Consider the following 21,560-nt stretch of genomic DNA (forward strand, 5'->3'; position numbering starts at 1 on the left):
GGGACTTGGGGCGGAGCTATAACACTGGTGCCCTCCAGGTGTTTTGGACTGTGACTTCTATAGTCCCTGATGATTGGTCATGCTGGCTGGGGCTGATGGGAGCTGTAGTCCGAAATGTATAGAGAGCACCAGGTTGGGGAAGGCTGCCCTAGTCCTTTATGGAGTGGGTTGGGAGGGAAGAGAATTACACCAGTTACTCAGCAAGAAGTTGTCTCCCACTTTATGGTGTTCTGAATGCCAACGCACATGTATGATTGAAAAGCACATGGTCCTTAATTCATTACTTTTTAAAAAAAAAAAGACCCCCACAAAGTTTTAGAGATGAAAATTATTTACAATACATGCTGAATCAGGAATAAATCCCACTGCATTTAATGAGTCTTACTCTTGGCTAAGTTGGTACAGGCTTGCTGCATAACATACATATTGGGTGACTTGGATTTTGGTGTTCCATGGAAATTTACGATGGATCTTTTGATGTAAGCAAAGGTGGAGGTGGAGGAGAAGAAGAGGGAAGCTAGACTACCAAATCTAATTCTATCCACTTCCTTGTCATTGGGAATTCCAAGAACTATCATCCACAAGGCTGTTGTTTTTGAACTTCAAAAGTATAGGAACTTGGGTGTGGATGAAGGAGAAGCCAGAGCAGAGGCTGGGGGAATCTAGTGCATCACAAGAGAGTCAGATGGAGCCTGGTTGGTCATGCAGTGAAGCTTGGTGGAACCTGTGTTTTGCTGGCTTTACAGACACCAATTAGTAGTAACATATTTTCACTGGGTCTTGCTAATGAAGTATCATTATGTGCCCAATATGGTATCATCCACGCACAAGACAGAGAGATCAGCAAACCCGGAGGAACCCCAAAGTCTGTAGAATTACAAAGTAAATATAGGAGAAAGAATCCTCAGTGGGGGAAAGAATCAGCTCACTGAAGACTGAGCAATGCTCAGTTAGCATGGCAGGTTGACTGACAGTTGAAGTAGAAAAGCAAATGGAAAATCTGGGAGAGGGGACCACTTGATGTCTGGAGCCCTAAACAAGAGCTATCCACATGAAACACAAAGAGAAGAGTTGGAAATCTAATATTTGTGGTGTACATGTAGGATGTGTATATATATAAGGTATGTATTATATGTAATGTATGTAATGTATTGGATGGTTTTATGTTTACTTTTTGTTATCTGAAGTATAATAAAGATTTATTTATTTTTTAAAGAGCTATCCACATCACATTTTATTGCGGACTCTGCTTGGACCATCTAGTTTACAACCAAAGAACCAGAAGTAGAGGCCTTGTTGGCCTGGAGTTTCAAGCTACAGCAAATCTACTGAACTGGGGAAGAAAAAATATTTGTTGTGTCTAAGGAAAGGATGATAACCACTGATCACAGTTAGTAGCAGTGACTTACTCGTTTCTTCGGGTCATCTACTTTTCGAACAGATAGATTTTCCAGTGGAATAATCCCCAGCGGCTCCTTGTCCTGGAAAAAAATTCAAATCAGAGATGAGTTACCTTCCCAATGTGCAGGCAGTACCTAGGAAGTTAGTGCTAGCAGCTGCCCGCTGACCCTGGGCTGGAGAACAAAGTTGGCATTATGACCTAGGAGACCAGGGTTTGAATCCCTCCTCAGCCATGAAGCCCACTGGGTGGCCTTGGGCCAGTCACTCACCATCAGCCTAACCTGCCTCATAAGGTTGTTGTGAGGATTAAATTGGGAGAACCAGGTATACTATCTTGAAGACCAAGGTGGTATAGAATTGTAAAAAATAAAAGAGCACCCTGTTCTATGTATGTTTTTATCACCATATTTCTATCCCCCTATTCATACAAGAAGCTCAGGTTGTCATACATGGTTCCCCCTCTATCTTTTGTCTCCTCACAGCAACCCTGTGGAGCAGGTTGGACTGAGAGACAGTGAATGGTCCAGGTTCATTCACAGCTGTGTGGTTATTTGAACCCTGATCTCCCAGGTCCCGGACCAATACTCTAACCCCTGCACCACACTAGAATGTCCCTCACATCTCTGACGATACATCTTTTAGATAAAGTTTGTGGGGGGGGGGGTTTAATGGAAGGGACACAACTCTTACCGTGGTGTATTCAAAATAGTACAGGCAGTTATCCGTCAGAATGAACCAACGGCGCTTCCAGGTCTTCACTCTGCCTCCTAGTGCAAAAGGAATTAAAAATATGTCAGTCCACAAACACACACAATGCATGCTTAAGACTGGATTAATCTTTAAGCTATGTTTGCTATAGCTTGAGTTAGTTTAGAATTATCTTAGAAGGTTGCACATACACCAAACATTTAAAGCACATTCTCTTCAAAGAATACCGGAAACTAGTATATTCTTCACAGAGCTAGAATTCTAAGCAACTTTAACAAACTGCAGTCCTCAGGATTCTTTTTGGAGGGGCGGGCAAGATGTACTTTAAATTTCCTCTAAGTGTATGGTGTGCATGCAGTCTTAGTGTTCTCTGAGAACGATATGGCAGATTGCAGCCACAAGGCACAAAAGCAATGACCATGTTTCCTAGGGGTGGTAAAACATTGACTGTTCATGGTCACAACGTGCATGGCTAACGATATTCTGGATGTGATGTGGTGGTGGGCTGCCATGTCTAGAAAGTTACTGTTAGGTGTAGGTTCATAGCCCTGCTTGGCAATGATGCCTAATGGGTAGCCTCAGGCAAGTTACTATCCCTCAGTCCAATCTTGCAAGGCTTTGAGACCATGATGAAACTGTAAAGAAATACTATACCACCCTGCACATCCTAGATAAGGGGTAGAAAACATTGTGTCCTCCAGAAGTTGCTGGAGAACAACTCCCGTCACCCCTGGCAATTGGCTCTACTGACTGGGGCTGATGGGAGTTGCAGGCTATAACATCTGCAGCACTAGGTTGACTATCCCTGCCCTTGATCTTGAGAACAGCCAGGAAAGAATCCTAAAACAATATTCAGCATCTTTGGCTGTGCACACAACACACATTTAAAGCATACCTCTTCCCTTCCCTCCAAATAAACCCGGGGATATTAGTTTACCCCTCAGAGAGCTACAATTTTCAGCAAACTACAATTCCCAGGATTCTTTATTGGGGGGGGGAGAGGAAATGTGTTTTTGATGCATGGCATGTATGCAGCCTTTGTGTCGCTGGAATGGATCCTTGCACCCCCATCTGTGCTCTGAGCATCTTCTGAAAATGCCATTTCCCCAGCAACACAGGTACCATCTCCTTCCTGCCCCAAGAATCCAGGCCAAGAACCAAGCTGGATAAGGGCAGAGGAGATCATTTATTTCATCCAGGCTCAAGACAGCCTGTGCATTGAAAGATGGGAATCTCTAGGGAATATAGAGCAGAACTGAACGCCAGGGGTCACTGTCACCCCACCACAAGGCAAGGATGCCTGGCTGGCAGCTTGCTGCAGTCCTGAGCTCATGAGGAAAGGCTTTGCTGGTTTTCCTTCCGCGAGATTGAGGGGGGTGGGGAGGGCTAACCTGGGGTAGAGGGGCAGCAGTGAGATTTTCAGCAAAATACAAACATGTTACCTAGTTTAAGGAGCCAGCCTTCCTGGCTGGGGTTGAAGAAAGTATGGGTGAGGTCATTCCCATCATCCTCTGGGATGGAGAATGGTTCGTTCTTGATGCTGTCAAACAAACTCTGCCTCAGGAAAAGGAGAAAGAGGAAAATACTGAAGGGGAATGCCACACATCTCACCACAGGGACACAGGAGACTGCTGCCTTCTAGGATTGTGTGGTATTAGTAATGGTGATTCAGCGCAGCAGTTGTCCAGCATCACGAGCAGAGATTGTTCCCACCACCTGATCCTTCAAACTGAGCACTGAGGAGCCTTTTAGCTGAGCTATGGTTCCTCCCTCAACCCTTTCCCTTTCCTCCTGCCCACCTGTGTGTTTAATCACTTATTCCTCTCACAGGGAGATATGCTGTGTGGGTCATACTCAGAGTAGACCCTCTGAAACCAATGAAGTCTCCACCTGACTTAGTAAAATACTGGCCAAAGTGTTTTCCTTTTTGTTTTTATATAATGGGAATAGTGCCATTTTTCCACACAAAAGTTAATAGGCCATGAATGAAATAAGGAATGAAAGCATTCATATGCACACAAGCAACGCAGGGACACTAACTGATAAGGTGCGATTAAGAGAGACCAAGGGGCAATTAAGAGGCTATTCACCAGGAATCCTGTACTCAATAGGAATCAAGAGGTGAAACTGCCATCAGGATGCTTTTAATTAAAGGCACAGGAGCCCCAAAGAGCACATGGGGCAGGATGGCACTGCAAATGCATTTCTAATTTAAAAACGGCCACAAATCAGGTCTGAAATATAGACTGTAGGCCAACCTATAATTAATGACTGGCATGGAATGATTTGTTAAACATGCAAAAAGTGAGAGGGCAAAGGATGACACTTTCAGAGAAAAGGACTAGTGTAGAAGCAACCCAGATTTCAGCAGTTTCCACAGTACCCAGTGCTTCCTACCTCAAACCTATTTCCTCCTCTCATCACTCTTCTCTCCCTTTCAAGCATAATGAACTTGATTCTTGGTCTCCAAATAGAATAAAAAACATCCCTTTCATTTCCATAAGCTATTCTATACTCAGCAAGTGGGTTTCCTTTATATGGTTTATTTCTTTATTTTCAAAATTGGAGGAACATAAAGTCCCAGTTTTGCACATCTGACTCATTCACAAGGGGATTTTCTCATTTCTTGTCCAGTAAAATAGTGACATTGGGACTACTGGAACATGCTGTCACACATTATGTAATGTCACTGCAACTTCCTCCAAACTGCCAGCAGCAGGAAATCCAATCTTTTCATATGAAGGGCACTTCAGTGGTTGCTATATAACATCAGAGTTGCCCCCTGAGTGGTGTTTCAGAATAATTTTTGATAGGTAGGCTATGTTGAAATTGGAAGAAATTGCAAAATTCCTGAGAAATTGTCCAGGACTCTGTAACATTAGTTAATAAAGGACACTGTGAGAAGCCTAACCCTGTAATCATACACCTCCAATGTTTCCAATGGTAAGGACATTGTGTGTGTGTGTGTAAGTGTGTAAGAGCAGCATTTTCTGGTAAACCTCCCAAGTCTTCAAAAGTCAAACATAGATAAAAAAAGGACACTAATCTCACTGAAATGTAAGAAAGTTTTAGAGAGCTGGGTGCTGGCAGGCAGGGGTATGTGGGTGCATGCACACACACACACACACACACACACACACACACACACATCCTGCAACAAAATGATGTGGTATATCCTGACCCTTAGAAAAGCACTCCTGTTTAGGACCCGAGGCTTACAGTGCTGTTCTTTTTCTATAATTTTCTTTTTAATTTTATAATAATAATAATAATTTATTATTTTTACCCCGCCCATCTGGCTGAGTTTCCCCAGCCACTCTGGGCGGCTTCCAATCAAGTGTTAAAAACAATACAGCATTAAATATTAAAAACTTCCCTAAACAGGGCTGCCTTCAGATGTCTTTTAAAGATAAGATAGCTACTTATTTCCTTCACATCTGAAGGGAGGGCGTTCCACAGGTCGGGCGCCACTACCGAGAAGGCCATCTGTCTGGTTCCCTGTAACCTCACTTCTCGCAATGAGGGAACCGCCAGAAGTAATAATAATAAACAAATAAGAATAAAAATGTGCACCCCACCCCCAGTACCATTGCACTGTAACTATCCAACCTCCCAAAAATTCAACAGCTCTTGCGATGGTTTGACCCCTTTCCATTTTAACAGTACAAATTATACAAACACCTTCCTCAAAATCGTTTCTCCCGCATATTCCTCATCTTACCTTAATAGCACATGTTAATTTATCATTGATAGCTATACCCCACACCTCTTTATACCATTCTTCCATTTTATATTCACCTTGCCCCTTCCTAGCGCTTATAGTGCTTTTCAAGCCTCCTAGAGGGGAGAGAAGTTTTAGGAGGGAGCAACATGTTTTCCTGTCCTCCCCCCCCCAAAAAAAACCCTTTATCTGTTGTGCTGTCCAGCACTATAGAGCTTAGATTTGGGGCTGGCAGCTAGCCCTGACTCTTTTTAAAACAAGGATAATGTTATACAACAAATATACCAAGTTTTCTTATGCCATTTGTATATCACAAAAATAGCATAATAAATGTGGGGGGAAATCTACAACATATGTTTCATTATTAGTGCTCAATGTACATGAGATTAAACCCACCCAATGAACTAGAATGTGGTCTAAACCTCCCACTTACAGATGGTCTAAACCTCCCACTTACAACTCACTTACAGATGGTACCTAACACCACGGAAATATGCCAAGGAACCTCACCAAAATGCTGGAGAGGATGCCCCTCCACAGGCACATCCTTCCACATGTGGTGGGAATGCCCCAAAAACCAAATCTTCTGGACAGCAATCATACAAGAAATATGCAAAATAACTAAACAAGTATTAGAAGTCACCCCAGAACTGGCCCTACTAAACATCTTCCAAGATAATAACACCCATTCACACCATAAAGAGCTCATAACCCACCAACTCTCAGCAGCCAGAAACATCATAGCTAGCCCTGACTCTGAATATTTTATAGCTATATAGTGGGTGAGAGGGTGGGGAGGCATTTTGGAGAGTGGGAAAGGAGAAATGTGTTCTTTGTCCTCTCCTTTTTCCTGCAGCCTTGCTTTGTAGTGCAGGGAGGAGAGTGTAGCCTCTTCTTGGCACACAACTCTCCCACAAACTCTGATTCTCCCTCCATCATACACTTGCTATATGTTATTAGAAACTTGACCAGTCCAACCCTTCCTTCTCCCCTGCTCCAGTTTCCTTCCCCTTCCTCTTCGGTTCATGTATTGGCATTCTGTATGCACTGGAAGGTCACAGGTCCTTGTCATGCTATTTTTGATATTTCCCTTTCCTCTTAAATTTTGATACATCTTCAAACCTAGGGAATCCCCCAGCTTTGCACCATCACCACCTCATTTTGGGGATGGTCCATTCCTGTTTCAAACTGGCAGGCACTGGGTCTGTTTGTGGTGAAGAAGGTGAAATATCTGGGGATTAACATGACATCTAAAAATGGGAACTTATTTAAAAATAATTATGAGAAATGCTGGTCAGAAGTGAAAAAAGATCTCGAAATATGGTCAAATTTGAAGCTTTCCTTGATGGGTCGAATAGCAGCTATAAAGATGAATGTATTGCCTAAAATGTTATTTTTGTTTCAAACATTACAAATTGTGGACAAGATGGACTGTTTTAAGAAGTGGCAGAAAGATATCTCTAAATTTGTCTGGCAGGGCAAGAAGCCCAGGATAAAATATAAGATTTTAACTATGCAAAAGAAAGGGGTGGCTTTGCCCTGCCAGACTTCAGACTGTATTATGAATCAGCAGCATTCTGCTGGTTGAAAGATTGGCTGCTTCTTGAAAACACAGACATTTTGGATTTAGAGGGTTTTAACAATGTTTTTGGATGGCATGCATATTTGTGGTATGATAAGGTTAAAGCTCACAAAGCATTTAAAAATCATATTGTTAGGAGATCTTTGTTTAATGTCTGGATCAGATACAAGGATTTACTGGAAAATAAGACCCCAAGGTGGTTGTCACCAATGGAAGCGAAAGCTCAGAAAAAGCTCAATATGGAGGCCAGTTGGCCAAAATATTGGGAAATTTTGGAGCAAGAAGGAGATAGACTGAAACTGCAGAGCTTTGAGAAATTAAAAAACAAAGTCCGAGACTGGCTTCATTATTTTCAGATAATGGAGGCCTACAACTTGGACAGGAAAATTGGCTTCCAGGTGGAAAAATCTAAATTAGAAACAGAAGTGCTAGAATCTAAAACTAAAATCATGTCAAAAATGTATAACTTGCTGCTGAAATGGAATACACAAGATGAAACGGTTAAGTCAGCTATGATCAAATGGGCACAAGATCTTGGACATAACATCATGTTTGCTGACTGGGAACAGTTATGGACCACAGGTATGAAATTTACGGCATGTAATGCCTTAAGAGAGAATATTATGAAAATGATATACAGGTGGTACATGACCCCAGTCAAGCTTGCAAAAATATATCATTTGCCCGATAATAAATGTTGGAAATGCAAGGAGGTTGAAGGTACATTCTTTCACCTTTGGTGGACGTGCCCAAAGATTAAGGTCTTCTGGGAAATGATTTATAATGAAATGAAAAAGATATTTAAGTATACCTTCTTGAAAAAACCAGAGGCTTTTCTCTTGGGCATAGTCGGCCATTTGGTGCCAAAGAAGGACAGAACTTTTTTTATGTATGCTACAACGGCAGCAAGAATACTTTTAGCAAATCACTGGAAGACTCAAGATCTACCCACTCTGGAAGAATGGCAGATGAAGTTGATTGACTGTATGGGACTGGCAGAAATGACCGGCAGAATCCGCGACCAGGGAGAAAAGTCAGCAGAAGAAGACTGGAAGAAATTTAAGGACTATTTACAGAAATACTATAAAATTGATGAACTTTGAAAAGATGTTGGTTTGAGTTTTGGTGGTCTCTAGCTGTTATGATAAAGATAATGGGGATTAAGATCGTTTAAGTTATTATCTAAAAAAAAAGTGGAATGAAAATGAGGTTTATTTTAAAAGGAAGGTTAAGAGATTAGGATTTGCTGAACTATTGGGATGAACTAGAAAACAAGAAGGGGAGGTATGAGGAAGTCAGAGAAATATGTTATTGAAAGATTGCTATCGAAATTGATCTGTTTTTAATATTTTTCTTTTTCTTTTTCTTTTTGTGTTTATATAAAATTGGAAAATCTAATAAATATTTATATAAAAAAAACAAACTGGCAGGCACTGGGTCACCCAAATTTGTTATTAGATCAGTGGCTATATATAGTCGTTCGACATAGCATTCTACTAAGGCAAAGGGTATATAGGTAATAGTTAACACATATTATGTGCCTGTGAAAATAATCACATGCAATCAGATAAATAACTCCCATCAACATTTCCCCGGGAGAATGGGCTGAGTCAGTGTCAGTACTGCAGAAAACCTGAGCTCATTAAGGGCTTCACTAAGTAGAGGAAGCTAATATTTCTAGTGGAGAGGGAAGAATGATTCATGACATCCTCTGAAGCCTTGGAAGAAATTGCCACACCTGGGAAATTGATGGGCTATCGACTACAAATTAGTATTGCTCCCTTTCTGTACAGGTCTATTAATTGTCTGCTGGAGAGCTCATTATTACGAGGTGCTTTGAGAACCGCCTGCTGTAGAGTGGAGTCTGGCACAGGAGGAGGAGTATGATAGACACTTTCTCCCCTTTCTCCTCTCATGAGGGAGGGCGTCATTTGTACATGCCTAAGCAAACGTGTAGATTTTGGACTACTACAGGTACATATTATGTTTGACTTGCTCTATAAGTTGTATACATTTTTAAAAAGTGAGCTCAGCTCCCCTGGTGCTTTCTTTCCATACATTAGTGGACCACTTTGGATCCATTGGCTTATAGGTTCAGAGGGTCTCCCTTTTCTGGTTAGATACCATTCAGAAATCCAACAGGTGAAGCTCCCCTTCACTTCATAGCCATGCTGGGAAAGCCATACCTGTAGGATTTCTGAACAATCCACAATGGTCTTCAATGCAGAAATCCTGCAGGAAAAAACAAGTGTGTGTGTGTGTGTGTGTGTGTGTGTGTGTGTGTGTGTGGAATAGATGACAACTCTAGCTATACATATTTTTTTCTGCTATCATTTTTCACCCAGAATCGTAACTAGTTTGTCCAAGATTTTTATTCCGCCTTTCTTATTTGGATTTCCCACAGTTCAGTTTGTTCATCTATTTTATAAAATTTATACATTGCTTGTTGTAAGAAAGTGGTATATAACAAGGCAGTTCCTGTCGACCCTTTCTCCTTTGCTTCTCACTGCAATGCATCTTTCAATCCCAAAGAAATATTTGCATCTCTCAGGTCCTTTCCAGAATGGACAGAGGCTAAATTGACTGCTGGTGTCATTAGGTCAGTGCCAAATATCTACTGCCTGGCCTCACTTACAATACCACTAGTGAGAGAACCCAACTTCTGAGAAGAGAGAAGCGAAACCTCTGAAGTCATTGTTCCTGAGGATTTCTGGGTAATATGGCCTGAGCTAGATGGCATAGGTGAATATGTGGGCTCTTCAACCATTCTTGAAGATCTCTCTTTCCACTTCCAACTAGCAGGAAAAGTAGAGGGAAGCACAGAGCTCTCTTACCCGCAGAAGTGGTTCTTGAAGGTCCCCTCCATCATTGATGCCTCTGTTCATGGACACAAACCTCTCAAAGGGAGGTTTGTCTTTGACGTTGGGGTTGTGCAGGCTGGTGTTCAGCATTATGACGGAGAAAGAGAGGATATAGCAGGTGTCTGCCAAAGAAAGGAAGCAAGTGAGTGAGTGGTGTGCCTAAAACCTATGATTTCTAGGAAGCTCGAAGAATAGGCATTGTGGCAAGCTTCAAAGAGAATCTTTAGTTTGGGTAGATGCAGTTGAATACGACAGACTTGCTTCCTAAGCTCAGCGTTCATATTCAGTTGTGGTTATCTATGACTATCCTGAAATAGGATACGTTTACGCTGTTAAACTACAGAACTCACTCCCACAGGAGGCAGTGATAGCTACCTGTCAGGGAACTGCCATTGGAACTAGAGGAGGAGGCGAGGCCCCACAACGATGCTGGAGAGGGGCCAAGCAGGGAGAGAGGCAAGTCTCCTGTTGGGGAAGAAAATCAGCGCTACACCAGGGATAGAGGGGGGCCAATGGGGGAAGCAGAGAGCAGGCTCCGGGACTCTTCACTGGACACAAGTGGGGAGAGCACAGGTCCTCCGCTACCCACGCCCTCCCTGCGCAGAAGACTTCTGCGCAGGGAGAGTAGGAGGAGACTGGGCGTCAAACAACTTTTATGTTGGAAAAGGTTTAAGAAACGCCCACTGACGGATTCTGCCAGCGACTGAACAGCCACGGAGTGGATGGCTGTCCAGCGAGAAATGGTTTAACCAGCCAACCTAGCCCAGAGCGGCGGCTATTTACGCACAAGCAACCCCTAAAGCCATTACACTACCAATTTGGATGGCTTTAAAAGAGTGTCGATCAGATTCATGGAGGATAAGGCTATCAGTGATTTCCCACAGGCAAATGGTTGGCCTCTGTGAGAGCAGAATGATGGACTACATGGGCTACAGGCCAGCTCTTACATTTTTATGTACACATAGTAGTAAGAAAAAGAACACATTTATGGAAATTTGAGTCTTGCAAAAAACTGGAGGGGTAAGAATTTTTTTTTTTCAAATCCTCCAGGAAGGAATCCAAACTGGCCTTATTTAACTTTACAAGGTAACCAAGGATTTTTAATTTTTCCTTGATTTTCTTTTTCTTTTAAAGCCCCATGCTTTTCACAGCAGCACAGGGCTCTCTCCACAGCTTCCTGCCTGGCCCACTTCCTGGAATGTCTTCAGAGACATTGTGTTGTGTTGCATCACTGCAAAGGGACTGTGGTTCTACTGAGAAGTGACGTGAGGCTCTATCCATGCCTTCCGACTAGCCTCATTACCTGGCAAAACCAAGTAGCCCCCTCCCCAAATCTCTATAGAACTTTCTCCCACTCTTCCCCAAGAAAGCACCAGAAAATTGCACCTTATTTTCATGGTCAGAAGGGTATTTTTTTAGGAAACTCCAGGGAGATTTCAGCCCAGCCTTAATAGAAATACCCACAGTTGGAGCATGGGAGTAGCTGTAGGAAGGGGAAAGATGGCCAGCAGTGGGGGAACTGGGGTGCTAGCTTGTGGTAGCATGGGGTCAGTGTGTGGTTTGGCAGAGGGGTTAAGACAAACAAAATTTCAGGGGAGAGCCCCCCCAAAAAGCTAGGGAAGAAGAGCTCAACCAGAGCAGCCTGGTGGTTACTAGGGCTACCCTTTGATTCATTTTTAAAAATCCTGAATAAATGTTTCCCGGCATCAGGCGTAGCCAATGAGGCACCCTTCCGATGTTATGGACTATAAGTCCCATCAGCCTCAGCCAGCATGGCCAGTGGGGAGGCATGATGGGAGTTGGAGCCCATCATCTGGAGGGCACCGCATTGGCAACTTCCATCTCACAGCCTTCCTCTCAGCTACCTGTTGACTGGAAAACTCCTGGGTTGCACTGACAATACCGGTTGGCAAAGGCCTCCATCATACGGTCAATCTTCTGTGCCTCCCCAGGCAACCGAAAGCTCCACAGGAACTGTCTGTGAATGAGAAACCAAACCATCAGAGTCTGCTAATTGGCATAAGGATGGGAGAGTCTTCCACTGAAACTGGTATCAATCCTGGAAATCTTGAATTCTCTTAACACATGGCTGCAGGTTACTGAATTGAAGAAAGTATTAATATTCATTCCATTTGATCCTATTTGATTAGACTACATATCTTCCTACGAAAAGTTGAAACTCTTGAGGGCCAGTTTACTAGAAGCCAACATGGAGTCTCTTTATGGAATTTTAATGACAGATTATCTCATGTGATGCTGTACATGGGTGATTCATGGGTTCTTCACATCCAAGGAAAGTGCATTTGACCACTACTTGCCACACAGCATGAATTACATAAATGTGGAATCATCTTTTGTGCTGGAGCAGGATCTATGCAACTTGTTCTATGTATCTTTATATGTATCATCTTATTCAAATTCCACGTAACAAATGACTCAAAATGTAATTCATCCTGAATGACTATTTTCTTGAAAAGTTCTTGCTTTGGTTTTTAGGTGACAGCAAAGGGTATACAATTAGCTGATTGGCTGATTTTGGAGCAGGAAATTCATCATGTGTTCAGCAGCTCTAAGTCAATATTGCATCAGTTCCTCCTCCTCACTGCTCCCTTCTCAAGAATTATCTCAAAGCAACTCTGCTCCAATATGTCTTCCCCACAAGCAAGACCCACCTCATGTTGACAAATAAGCATTTGGAGAAAACGTCAAAGTGCAAAAGGGAAGCTATCTCCTCCAACAAATTGTCACCAAGAGCAGATTCTCAGTCAGCTAGATAGTCAGGTATTAGGGATCTGGGGAAACAGTAGATTTTTCCAGTACCAGTTTTAGCTCATGTGATGTGAAAAGAAGTCGCTACCAGTTGGTTCAAATAGCAACAGGAACCAGAATGTATAACTGTAGCTTCAACAAAGCCCTATTGGGGTGTTCTGCATGAATTCGTAATAACAATCACATGGGGAGGAGAGGAAATTCCCTGCCAAACCACGAGCCTCTGGTTCATCATCTTCTTCTTTGTTTCAGCTCTCCATGAGTTAAAGGGTGGCTGCATGAATTGAAAACCCAGACTTCCCAAGTTCAACTATTCTGGCTCAGCAGCACCTGGGTTTCTTTTATCCAAAAGGGTGTCCCTCATGAAGTGTCAAGAAGCAGACACAGCACTGGTCCTCAAATCAGCATAGGATACTGCAGGCAGGAATGAGTGAAAATGTCCATTTCAGCTTCTCACAGTCAATTGTTTTTCCAATCTTAAGTTTAGTTCTTCACATCTAAACATCAGTTTGCAGGCTTTTGCTTCTTTGTTTAAAAGTTTCCTCATGAAAATTCATCAGCATCTTAGGGCAAATTGTTCTGAATAGACACATTTTTGTATGAAATTTCCCCCCATAAAATGCATGTTTGTACATTGTTTTCACTCGTATATGCAACTGCATGTGCACTTTACTTGAGTATATGCAATTGTGTACATCATACTAATCTGGAAAACAGCACTGCAAAAGTCAGAGAAGTGCAAATCTTGAAGGAAGGTTGTGTTTCAGTATGCATGTTGCTTCAGAAATGGTGAATTAGGTAAGTTCACCTTTACATACAAATGGAACTGAATTTCTCCATCTGTAGATGTTTAATGCTTTGTTTAGAGCATACCTTAATGCTTGTACAAGGTTGAGATTGGCAAACTGGTGGCATTCTACAAAGGCCTGTAGAATCTGGAGGTTCAGTGGATCCCTGGTGGAAGAAAAATAACAGCGTGAGATGGGGAGAAAGCAAAGAAGAAGGTTATTCACCCCTAACTTGTTTATTCATCATGCATTCTGATTTGCTTTCACAAAGACTATGAGGAGGTTAGACTATGCCCAGTCTTTACTGAGTATTTGTTCTGATTTGTTTGCAGAGTGGTTATACCACAATGAACATTCATCCTCATTTGTGGGGTGTTAAGACATTTTCTCATTAACAATTTGCTTGTATTTCAGAATGGAAGAAAGGTGGATATAAATATTAAAAAAGAACATTTTTAAATAATGAAATATTATGAAAATAATGAAATATTTCTCTACTGGAAATTGTTTTCCACCACTAATATTTATTTATTGCAGTGGGGGAAATGATTTCAGGTGGTTACATGGGGAAAAGAGAGAGAGAGAAAGAGTATTTACCTTTCTCCCAAGTAATCTCCAATGGCTGTCTTGTTGAGGCCTTCTCCTTTGTAAAGGAATTTGGCAATTTCTTCCACATTTGATGACAGTATTTTGTGTTCAATCAGATACTGGATGCCCTGTTTGTGAAAAGCAGACTTGATTATCATGGAGGAGTCAATAATAGTAATAATACACATTTATATACTGCTTATATGCAAAAATGTATACCTTACCTGCCTGGCACCAGCTCTCTAAAATTCTCTGTGCCCATGCAACACCCTTCTTGCACTTTCATTTTGTTAAATTCATTCAGCTGTTTCTGGTTTGTCACTGTCTTTATACTCCGTACACTGGATACTTTATTGGAATTAAATATAGCTGCTGCGCTTTATGTTTATATTTTTATAGTGACTCTTATGATGAAGGAAGGATGGTAATTTGTTTTGGACATCATTATCTAGTCAAATACTGTAAACAGGTTCTGCCGGTTTGTAGTTGCAGTGCTTCAAAACCTGCAAAACCTATGTGGTCAGCAATGCCAACAGGGTAAAAGCAAAGAGCCTCAACCCTAATCAACATTCCTTACCTGCCTCCAGAATAATTTCAACCGTATTTTAGTGCCACAGTTATCAGAAGCAGTTAACCCTACCATGGTAGCATAGAATATGCCCACTATTGGAATGGTCCACTTCGAAGTGCAGAAGCTCATCAGGACAGCTCCCTTATCCATGCCCAAAAGTACAGTGGTACCTTGGGTCACAGATGCTTCAGGTTACAGACTCCGCTAACCCAGAAATAGTACCTCGGGTTAAGAACTTTGCTTCAGGATGAGAACATAAATCGAGCCACGGTGGCACAGCAGCAGCGGGAGGCCCCATTAGCTAAAGTGGTACCTCAGGTTAAGAACAGTTTCAGGTTAAGAACAGACCTCCAGAACGAATTAAGTTCTTAACCCGAGGTACCACTATAGAGTCCAAAAACTGAAGGTTTTGTGTTAATCCATTACAGACACACAGAGCACAAAACCCAATTCATCAGGATAGCACAAAACCCAATTTATTACAATCAGCTGGCAGGCATATATTAGTATGCTGGCATGGTTCCCTAACTTCCTCAAAGCTAACAGGTCACAAACAACAGTCAAACTTGAAAGCCTCATTATTGCCTCATTCATTTTGAGGAGCAAGGAAGTCCCATTGTTTACTGTGGAGCTCTAGCAGTTAACATCGCTGCTTTCAAAGGACTAGGGCTACACTTCCTGACATTTCCGATCCACTACACCTCAGAGATGCCTTTCCCCACTCATGTATCTGCTGCTCTGCTGAGGCTTAGCTACTGCTTAATTGTGGAGCTTCTGCTCCTGACTGCAGCACTGACAGTAAGAGGGGAGTAATTAAGTTGGGAGTATTTTGAAAGGAACGGTTTGGCAGGAAGTGCAGTGAAGACTGGGTTCGGGCTGATAGACTGCACAGATGTAATTAGGCCAAAGAAAGAGAGATAAGAGCAGACACAACTTCAATTCTCTTCAGTCCAGCCAGGGTGAGTTCTGGGCTTGGGCCTTATCGACTTTCCTTGCAGGTCTCTCTCTTGCTGGGCTAAAGGAGGGCTTGTTGTAGAAAGATGGCGCAAGACCAAGAGGTGAAAGATCTCCCAGTTAAGAGGGCTGCAAATACTTTTATTGTTGTTTTTGGTTTTCTTTCTAAAGTAGATGCTGCATGAACCACCCAGAGGAGGGAGACACTCCAGGTCTCTTTCTACGGTTCCCATATTCTTTTTAAGGTGACATTTATTTATTTAGGTTGCATTTCTAGCTCACCTCTTTCTCAAAAGAGCTCAAGGTGGTATACATGGTTCTACGTCTCCTCATTAATCCTCACAACAACCCTGTGAGGTAGTGAAAGGCCCAAGATCACCAGGGAGCTTAATGGCCAAGTGAGGATTTGAACCCTGGTCTTCCAGGTCCCAGTCTGGCTCTCTAACCACTATGTTACACTGCCTCTCCATTTTTGGCAGTTGCAACATTGGTTGGGGTTGGACTATAAGGGAGGTGATAGTGCTCTGGGCGTCCTTAGAACATTTTCATTCAATTACAGAGAGAAGAATTGAGGATGGGGGTCATATATTCCTGGTGAAGAAGAATTCTTACAATAGTTCTGTTCTGCCTCTTTGTTGCTGATTTTTCAGTCCTTCCTAATTGTTCCTCTTCATTCTGCATTTCCTGTTTGCATCTCTATTGAACATTCATTCTGATTGGTTTGCGAGGAGGTCAGAGACCACGTTGCATCAAACAAATGCCATTTGTCCCTGTGCGTTTTCCTGTCACTTTCCTTATCGCAAATGACATTTTGATTATTTTGGAAGTGGGTTTATCGCACAAGAGCTCCAAATCGAGTTTAGCTACCCAACCTGATGTGTGATCAAATCCCGCTTGAATATAGTGACAGTCTGTTCCGTCTCTGCCAACACCAACAGCAAGTCTGCCTCCTGGGGAGAATTATGGGGTTTCAATGGATCATTGCCACACTCCAACCAACCTTGACTGGTGCTGCACTGAATACCAAGGTGGGAAAAGCTGGGCAAGGTCACCCCACCTCCCAGATCACCAGTCCAGGTGTCTGAGATTTACACTGGATCAACCACCTCACCCACCATCAAATTGTGGATGAGAGTTGTTTTATTGTGGACTGAGCTGGCATTAAGCAACAGCACCACCAGACAGAAAGACAGGCCACAATGTTCCAGTTACAGATAGGTAGCCGTGTTGGTCTGCCATAGTCAAAACAAAACAAAATTTTTTTTTTCCTTTCCAGTAGCACCTTAAAGACCAACTAAGTTAGTTCTTGGTATGAGCTTTCGTGTGCATGCACACTTCTTCAGATACCTGAAGAAGTATCTGAAGAAGTGTGCATGCACACGAAAGCTCATACCAAGAACTAACTTAGTTGGTCTTTAAGGTGCTACTGGAAGGCCACAATGTGTAGATGACATGGAGCTAGCCGGAGCAATGGGCTGACTCAGTGAAAGGGACTTCCTTTGTTCTTGGACTCCACCTTTTCTGCTGTCAAGATTGTGACAGAATCCAACCTCTAAGAGCCATGATTATGAGATGCCTTCTCTGTTGGTGTCGTGTCCTATTGAAAACTGTCTGCGTTGCCTTCATTACCAATTTCTGAAATGGCATATATCTTTTAGCTTAACTGCTGGCCGTCTTTGGAGAAGTTAGCCTTAACTGAATGTATATCCAAAAATTCTCCGAGCACTTGGACATTTGCTTATGTGATTAAGAATCACATGGCAGTGAAGGGTGGAGCTGCATCCACTGAACTAAGGGCACTGTTGTGTCTCCACACATGGACCTGTCTATCCAGATCACAGCAGCATCGTAGGTGCATACAGCAATCTCCTCTCAACAAATGTGACTCCCTCCCCACAAAATGCTTATAGACAGGAGGAGTTGAGGATGCGACGGCCCCAACTTCCTTCTAGGTAATTGTAAAGTCATGTGAGAGGACATCTGAATAGGATTTAGGAGTTGCACTGATGAGTCTTCTGCGCCTACTCTGTTCTTTAAAAACAAAAGCTTCCCAACCTTAGGGATTAGAAACTTGCTTCTTTTTAAATGAAAACTCCAGATCTTGAATTTTACATGTAATAGTCTGGATAGCTCAGTTGGTTAGACCATGGTGCCGATAACACCAAGGTTGCAGGTTCGATCCCTGTATGGACCAGTTGCATATTCCTGCATTGCAGGGGGTTGGACTAGATGATCCTCAGGGTCCCTTCCAACTCTACAGTTCTATGATTCTATGATTCTATGATTCTATGATTCTAGTCAATCTCCACTTATACAGTACAAATACACATAGACCTGACCTGACCTTAGTAGGGTCCATGTTAAATTTCTTCCGTCCAACGCACATTTCTTTATCCCTCTGGACCAGCTTGCTGCAAAAACCAAGATGAGATCTGATTAAATATGGAACAGATTGAAGAAGAGCAGCCTATGACTTCTAGACTTTTCCTCCTGGGTGCTTGCTGGCTTCCCAGCAAAATAATCCAAATCTTCTCAATTCTGGCTCGGTCGGGAGATGCTCCACCATTTTGCCAATTTGTTTTGGCACTGAACCCATTTATGGCTCACCTTCCTCCAGCCTAAGCCAGACCACAGGGTCAAATTAAACATGATGTAGGATCATGAGTTATGGTAGTTTGGTGGGCATTTGTGTGTATGCTTTGGGAAGCAACAACTTGAATTAGGGGAACCACCCATAGGGAAAGGGTTAGGCACCCTCCACTGTTTCTCTGCTCCCAGTTCTTTCCTCCTACAACAGCTTTTCATCCAAAGGTGTGGGGTGGGGGAGACCATCAGGTTACTGTTACATGTTTTCGCATGTGACATGTACTTTGGCCCATTCTGAACAATAATTAATACACATCACAGCATTGGCTACCCCCACCAAGGTTACAATGTGTAGCTTTTCAGCAGGGCCAACATATTAAAATGCACATTTGAATGGGCCATCACTTTGAATGGACAGCTTCCCCATTCACCTAACAACAACAACAAGAAGAAGAACTATTATTATTATTTATGTGCCACTCATGTTACTGGGGACTCCTCTGTAAGCTGCAAATGTTTTAAGTGTGTTTTAAGTGCAATATACAATGTGACACTAGATGGTGAAATTTCCTTATGGAAAATTCAATGTATTTTTTTTTTAAGCGCTTTTTTAAAAAGCATTTTCAGAACTTGTTTTATATGTGTGTAGATTCCACCTGGGTTGCCCCAACCAATCTTGACAGCTCCCAGCAAAAAATAGTAATAGTAATACAACATCACACACTAAAAACATCCCTGAACAGGGGTGCCTTCAGATGTCTTTTAAAATGTATTTCCCTTAAGATGGGCCATTCAAGAGTCCGTCCACTCAAACCCTGGCACTTTACTGAGACTTGGAGTCATGGCATTTCAGCCTCATTGACTTGGATGTAAAGGAGCAGTACCTAACATTGCAAGGGTCTGCTAACCATGTTCTGCTCAAAAGTGTTCTTCAACCCTGGGTTCCCAGATGTTGTTGGACTACAGTTCCCATAACCCTCAGCCACTTGGACCAGAGATGATGGAAGTTGTACTACAACATCATCTGGGGACCCAGTGTTGAAGAACATTGTTCTAAAGACTGGCATGTATATCACTTTTATTGTTTGCCCCATGCAAGACAACATAGTTATCTCACATCAGGCTTTCCAAGAATTTCCTATGAATATTAGGGATATATAGATTCATTTTAATGCCTTTGCACTCCTTTTTTAGAATTCTTATTGTGGCATCTTGGGTGTTCCTGAACCTGGTTAGACATTTTCCGTGTAAATCATCTATATTTTTGTATATACTGTACACATTCTTCTATGCCAACTTTCATAACAGTATATGTTTAAAACATGGGATAGATTTATTCACATGGGATAGATTTATTCTTTAGTCTCATGCTTTTTGTTTATTTTCTTAAACGCAGCCCCCTTTTTGCTTTGTTTTTAGTTAGCAATTTTTCTGGCAGTGCCACAACTACACTTATAGCACATTCTTAGACTCACAGAGACATATGGTGCTGATAACAGATTCAGAGGAAACCTAACTGATCAGCTGCTAAAGATACTATCGTTGATATTTTCTGTTTATGATGTAACGGAGTAAAGATTATATGAAATGCTTTTTCGGAGTGATACACAGTTCAAAGCAGTTCAGGCCCAGGCTCATAGCCCAAAATGCAGTGGGAGTCAAAAGTAGGGGGATCAACCCTGACTTAGATGTTAGGTATCTTGTTTTGAAAATTAAAGAAAATCTGTTTATTGGGAGATACTGGAAAATAAACATGGTTCACAGATCATCGCTGGGAATGTTGGTGAAATGAATACGCCATGATTACGGTAAGTAATGTTTAACTCGGTTCCTTTCTTTATCATCTGCAACACATGAGCCCATCATCATTATTTTTTTCAAATATACAGAAATTTGTACAGCAGATTAGGTTTTCTTTCAGAAGAACACAAAGAGAGAGCATCATACGCATGGTATCCAGACAACATGGGTTAGTTATCAGCTAACCAGGAAATATAGGGTCTCCCATAAAGCTATAAATACTTAACGTGGTCGTGACCACCACTCCCATCAACCCTGATCATTGATCATGCTATCTAAGGCTTACGGGAACTGGAGTCCTACATATCTAGAGAGCCAGAAGTTTCCCATCCCTCCTCCTTGTGGAGCATCCCTGGCTCCTCACCTTGTTTGTGTTTGCTGGAAACGATCTATCTCTTCAAACACTTCTGCAATCTCATCTTTTAGCCTCTATAAATGAGAGAAAAGAGAGAGAATGAGGGGAGGGGAGGGGTGAGAGAAGAAAGAACAGCACACAGAATAGTTATTCACTGCAGAAGTCTGACGTGTGAAAAGGAAGTAAAGACCAGTTACACTTGGTTACTAAAATAGAGCTGGGGCTTGTTCCAGTCACTTCGCTCCCATCTGAAGGGAACCCATACCGCTGGTTTGTTTTTAAAGTCAGCTGTCTATCAAGTGGCCAAAACATTTAGTAGTTTCCCCAGAAATTGTTTGCTGTGGATTCAGCCCTGGTAACTGCTGTACAATCTTTATCCTTGAGGCAGTCATTAGGGGGAAGTTGCTCCGGTTATTCCCATTTTACAGATGAATAACATCTGCAGAAGGAGATTGAGACCACATACACACCATACTTTTTAAGCACTTGTAGCTTCAGCCAAAGAATTCTGGGAGCTAGAGTTTGTTGTGGGTGCCGAGAGTTGTTCAGAGACCCCCTATTCCCTTCACAGAGCTACAATTCCCAGAGCTCCCTTTAAGGAGATGACTGACGGTTAAACTATTTTTTTGTCCCTTTGGAGTAGCATTGTATCTATGGGGTTTTGTCCTTCCAGACTATGGCTTATATTTTTTTATTCTTCATTTTCTTTCTTTTTGTCATGTTTGCACTTTTTTTTTTTTTTTGGTAGCAAATCAATAAAAAATATAAAGCAAATCAAAAATGTAATTGATTTGGTAGCAAATCAGTACATTTTTTTTAAGATACATTGCAAGCCAGAGACTGAATAGAGATGGTTGGTCACAAGTCTTCTAGCAA

The 21,560-nt window shown here is 42.1% G+C and overlaps 1 protein-coding gene across 1 annotated transcript in view; it reads right to left on the reverse strand.

Moving 5' to 3' along the window:
- Positions 1–21,560, reverse strand: part of CYTH4 (cytohesin 4) — a 49,368-nt gene that overhangs the window by 8,329 nt on the left and 19,479 nt on the right. The window contains exons 3-11 of the mRNA XM_083573962.1: positions 20,694–20,758; positions 18,288–18,354; positions 14,428–14,546; positions 13,916–13,996; positions 12,139–12,251; positions 10,247–10,395; positions 3,552–3,663; positions 2,092–2,168; positions 1,410–1,481 (exon numbers count right to left, since the gene is read on the reverse strand). Coding sequence (XP_083430088.1) covers positions 1,410–1,481; positions 2,092–2,168; positions 3,552–3,663; positions 10,247–10,395; positions 12,139–12,251; positions 13,916–13,996; positions 14,428–14,546; positions 18,288–18,354; positions 20,694–20,758 — 855 coding nt within the window. The remainder of the gene's footprint in view (positions 1–1,409; positions 1,482–2,091; positions 2,169–3,551; positions 3,664–10,246; positions 10,396–12,138; positions 12,252–13,915; positions 13,997–14,427; positions 14,547–18,287; positions 18,355–20,693; positions 20,759–21,560) is intronic.

Source organism: Podarcis filfolensis, assembly GCF_964270895.1.
Source record: "Podarcis filfolensis genome assembly, chromosome: 10".
NCBI lineage: Eukaryota > Metazoa > Chordata > Lepidosauria > Squamata > Lacertidae > Podarcis > Podarcis filfolensis.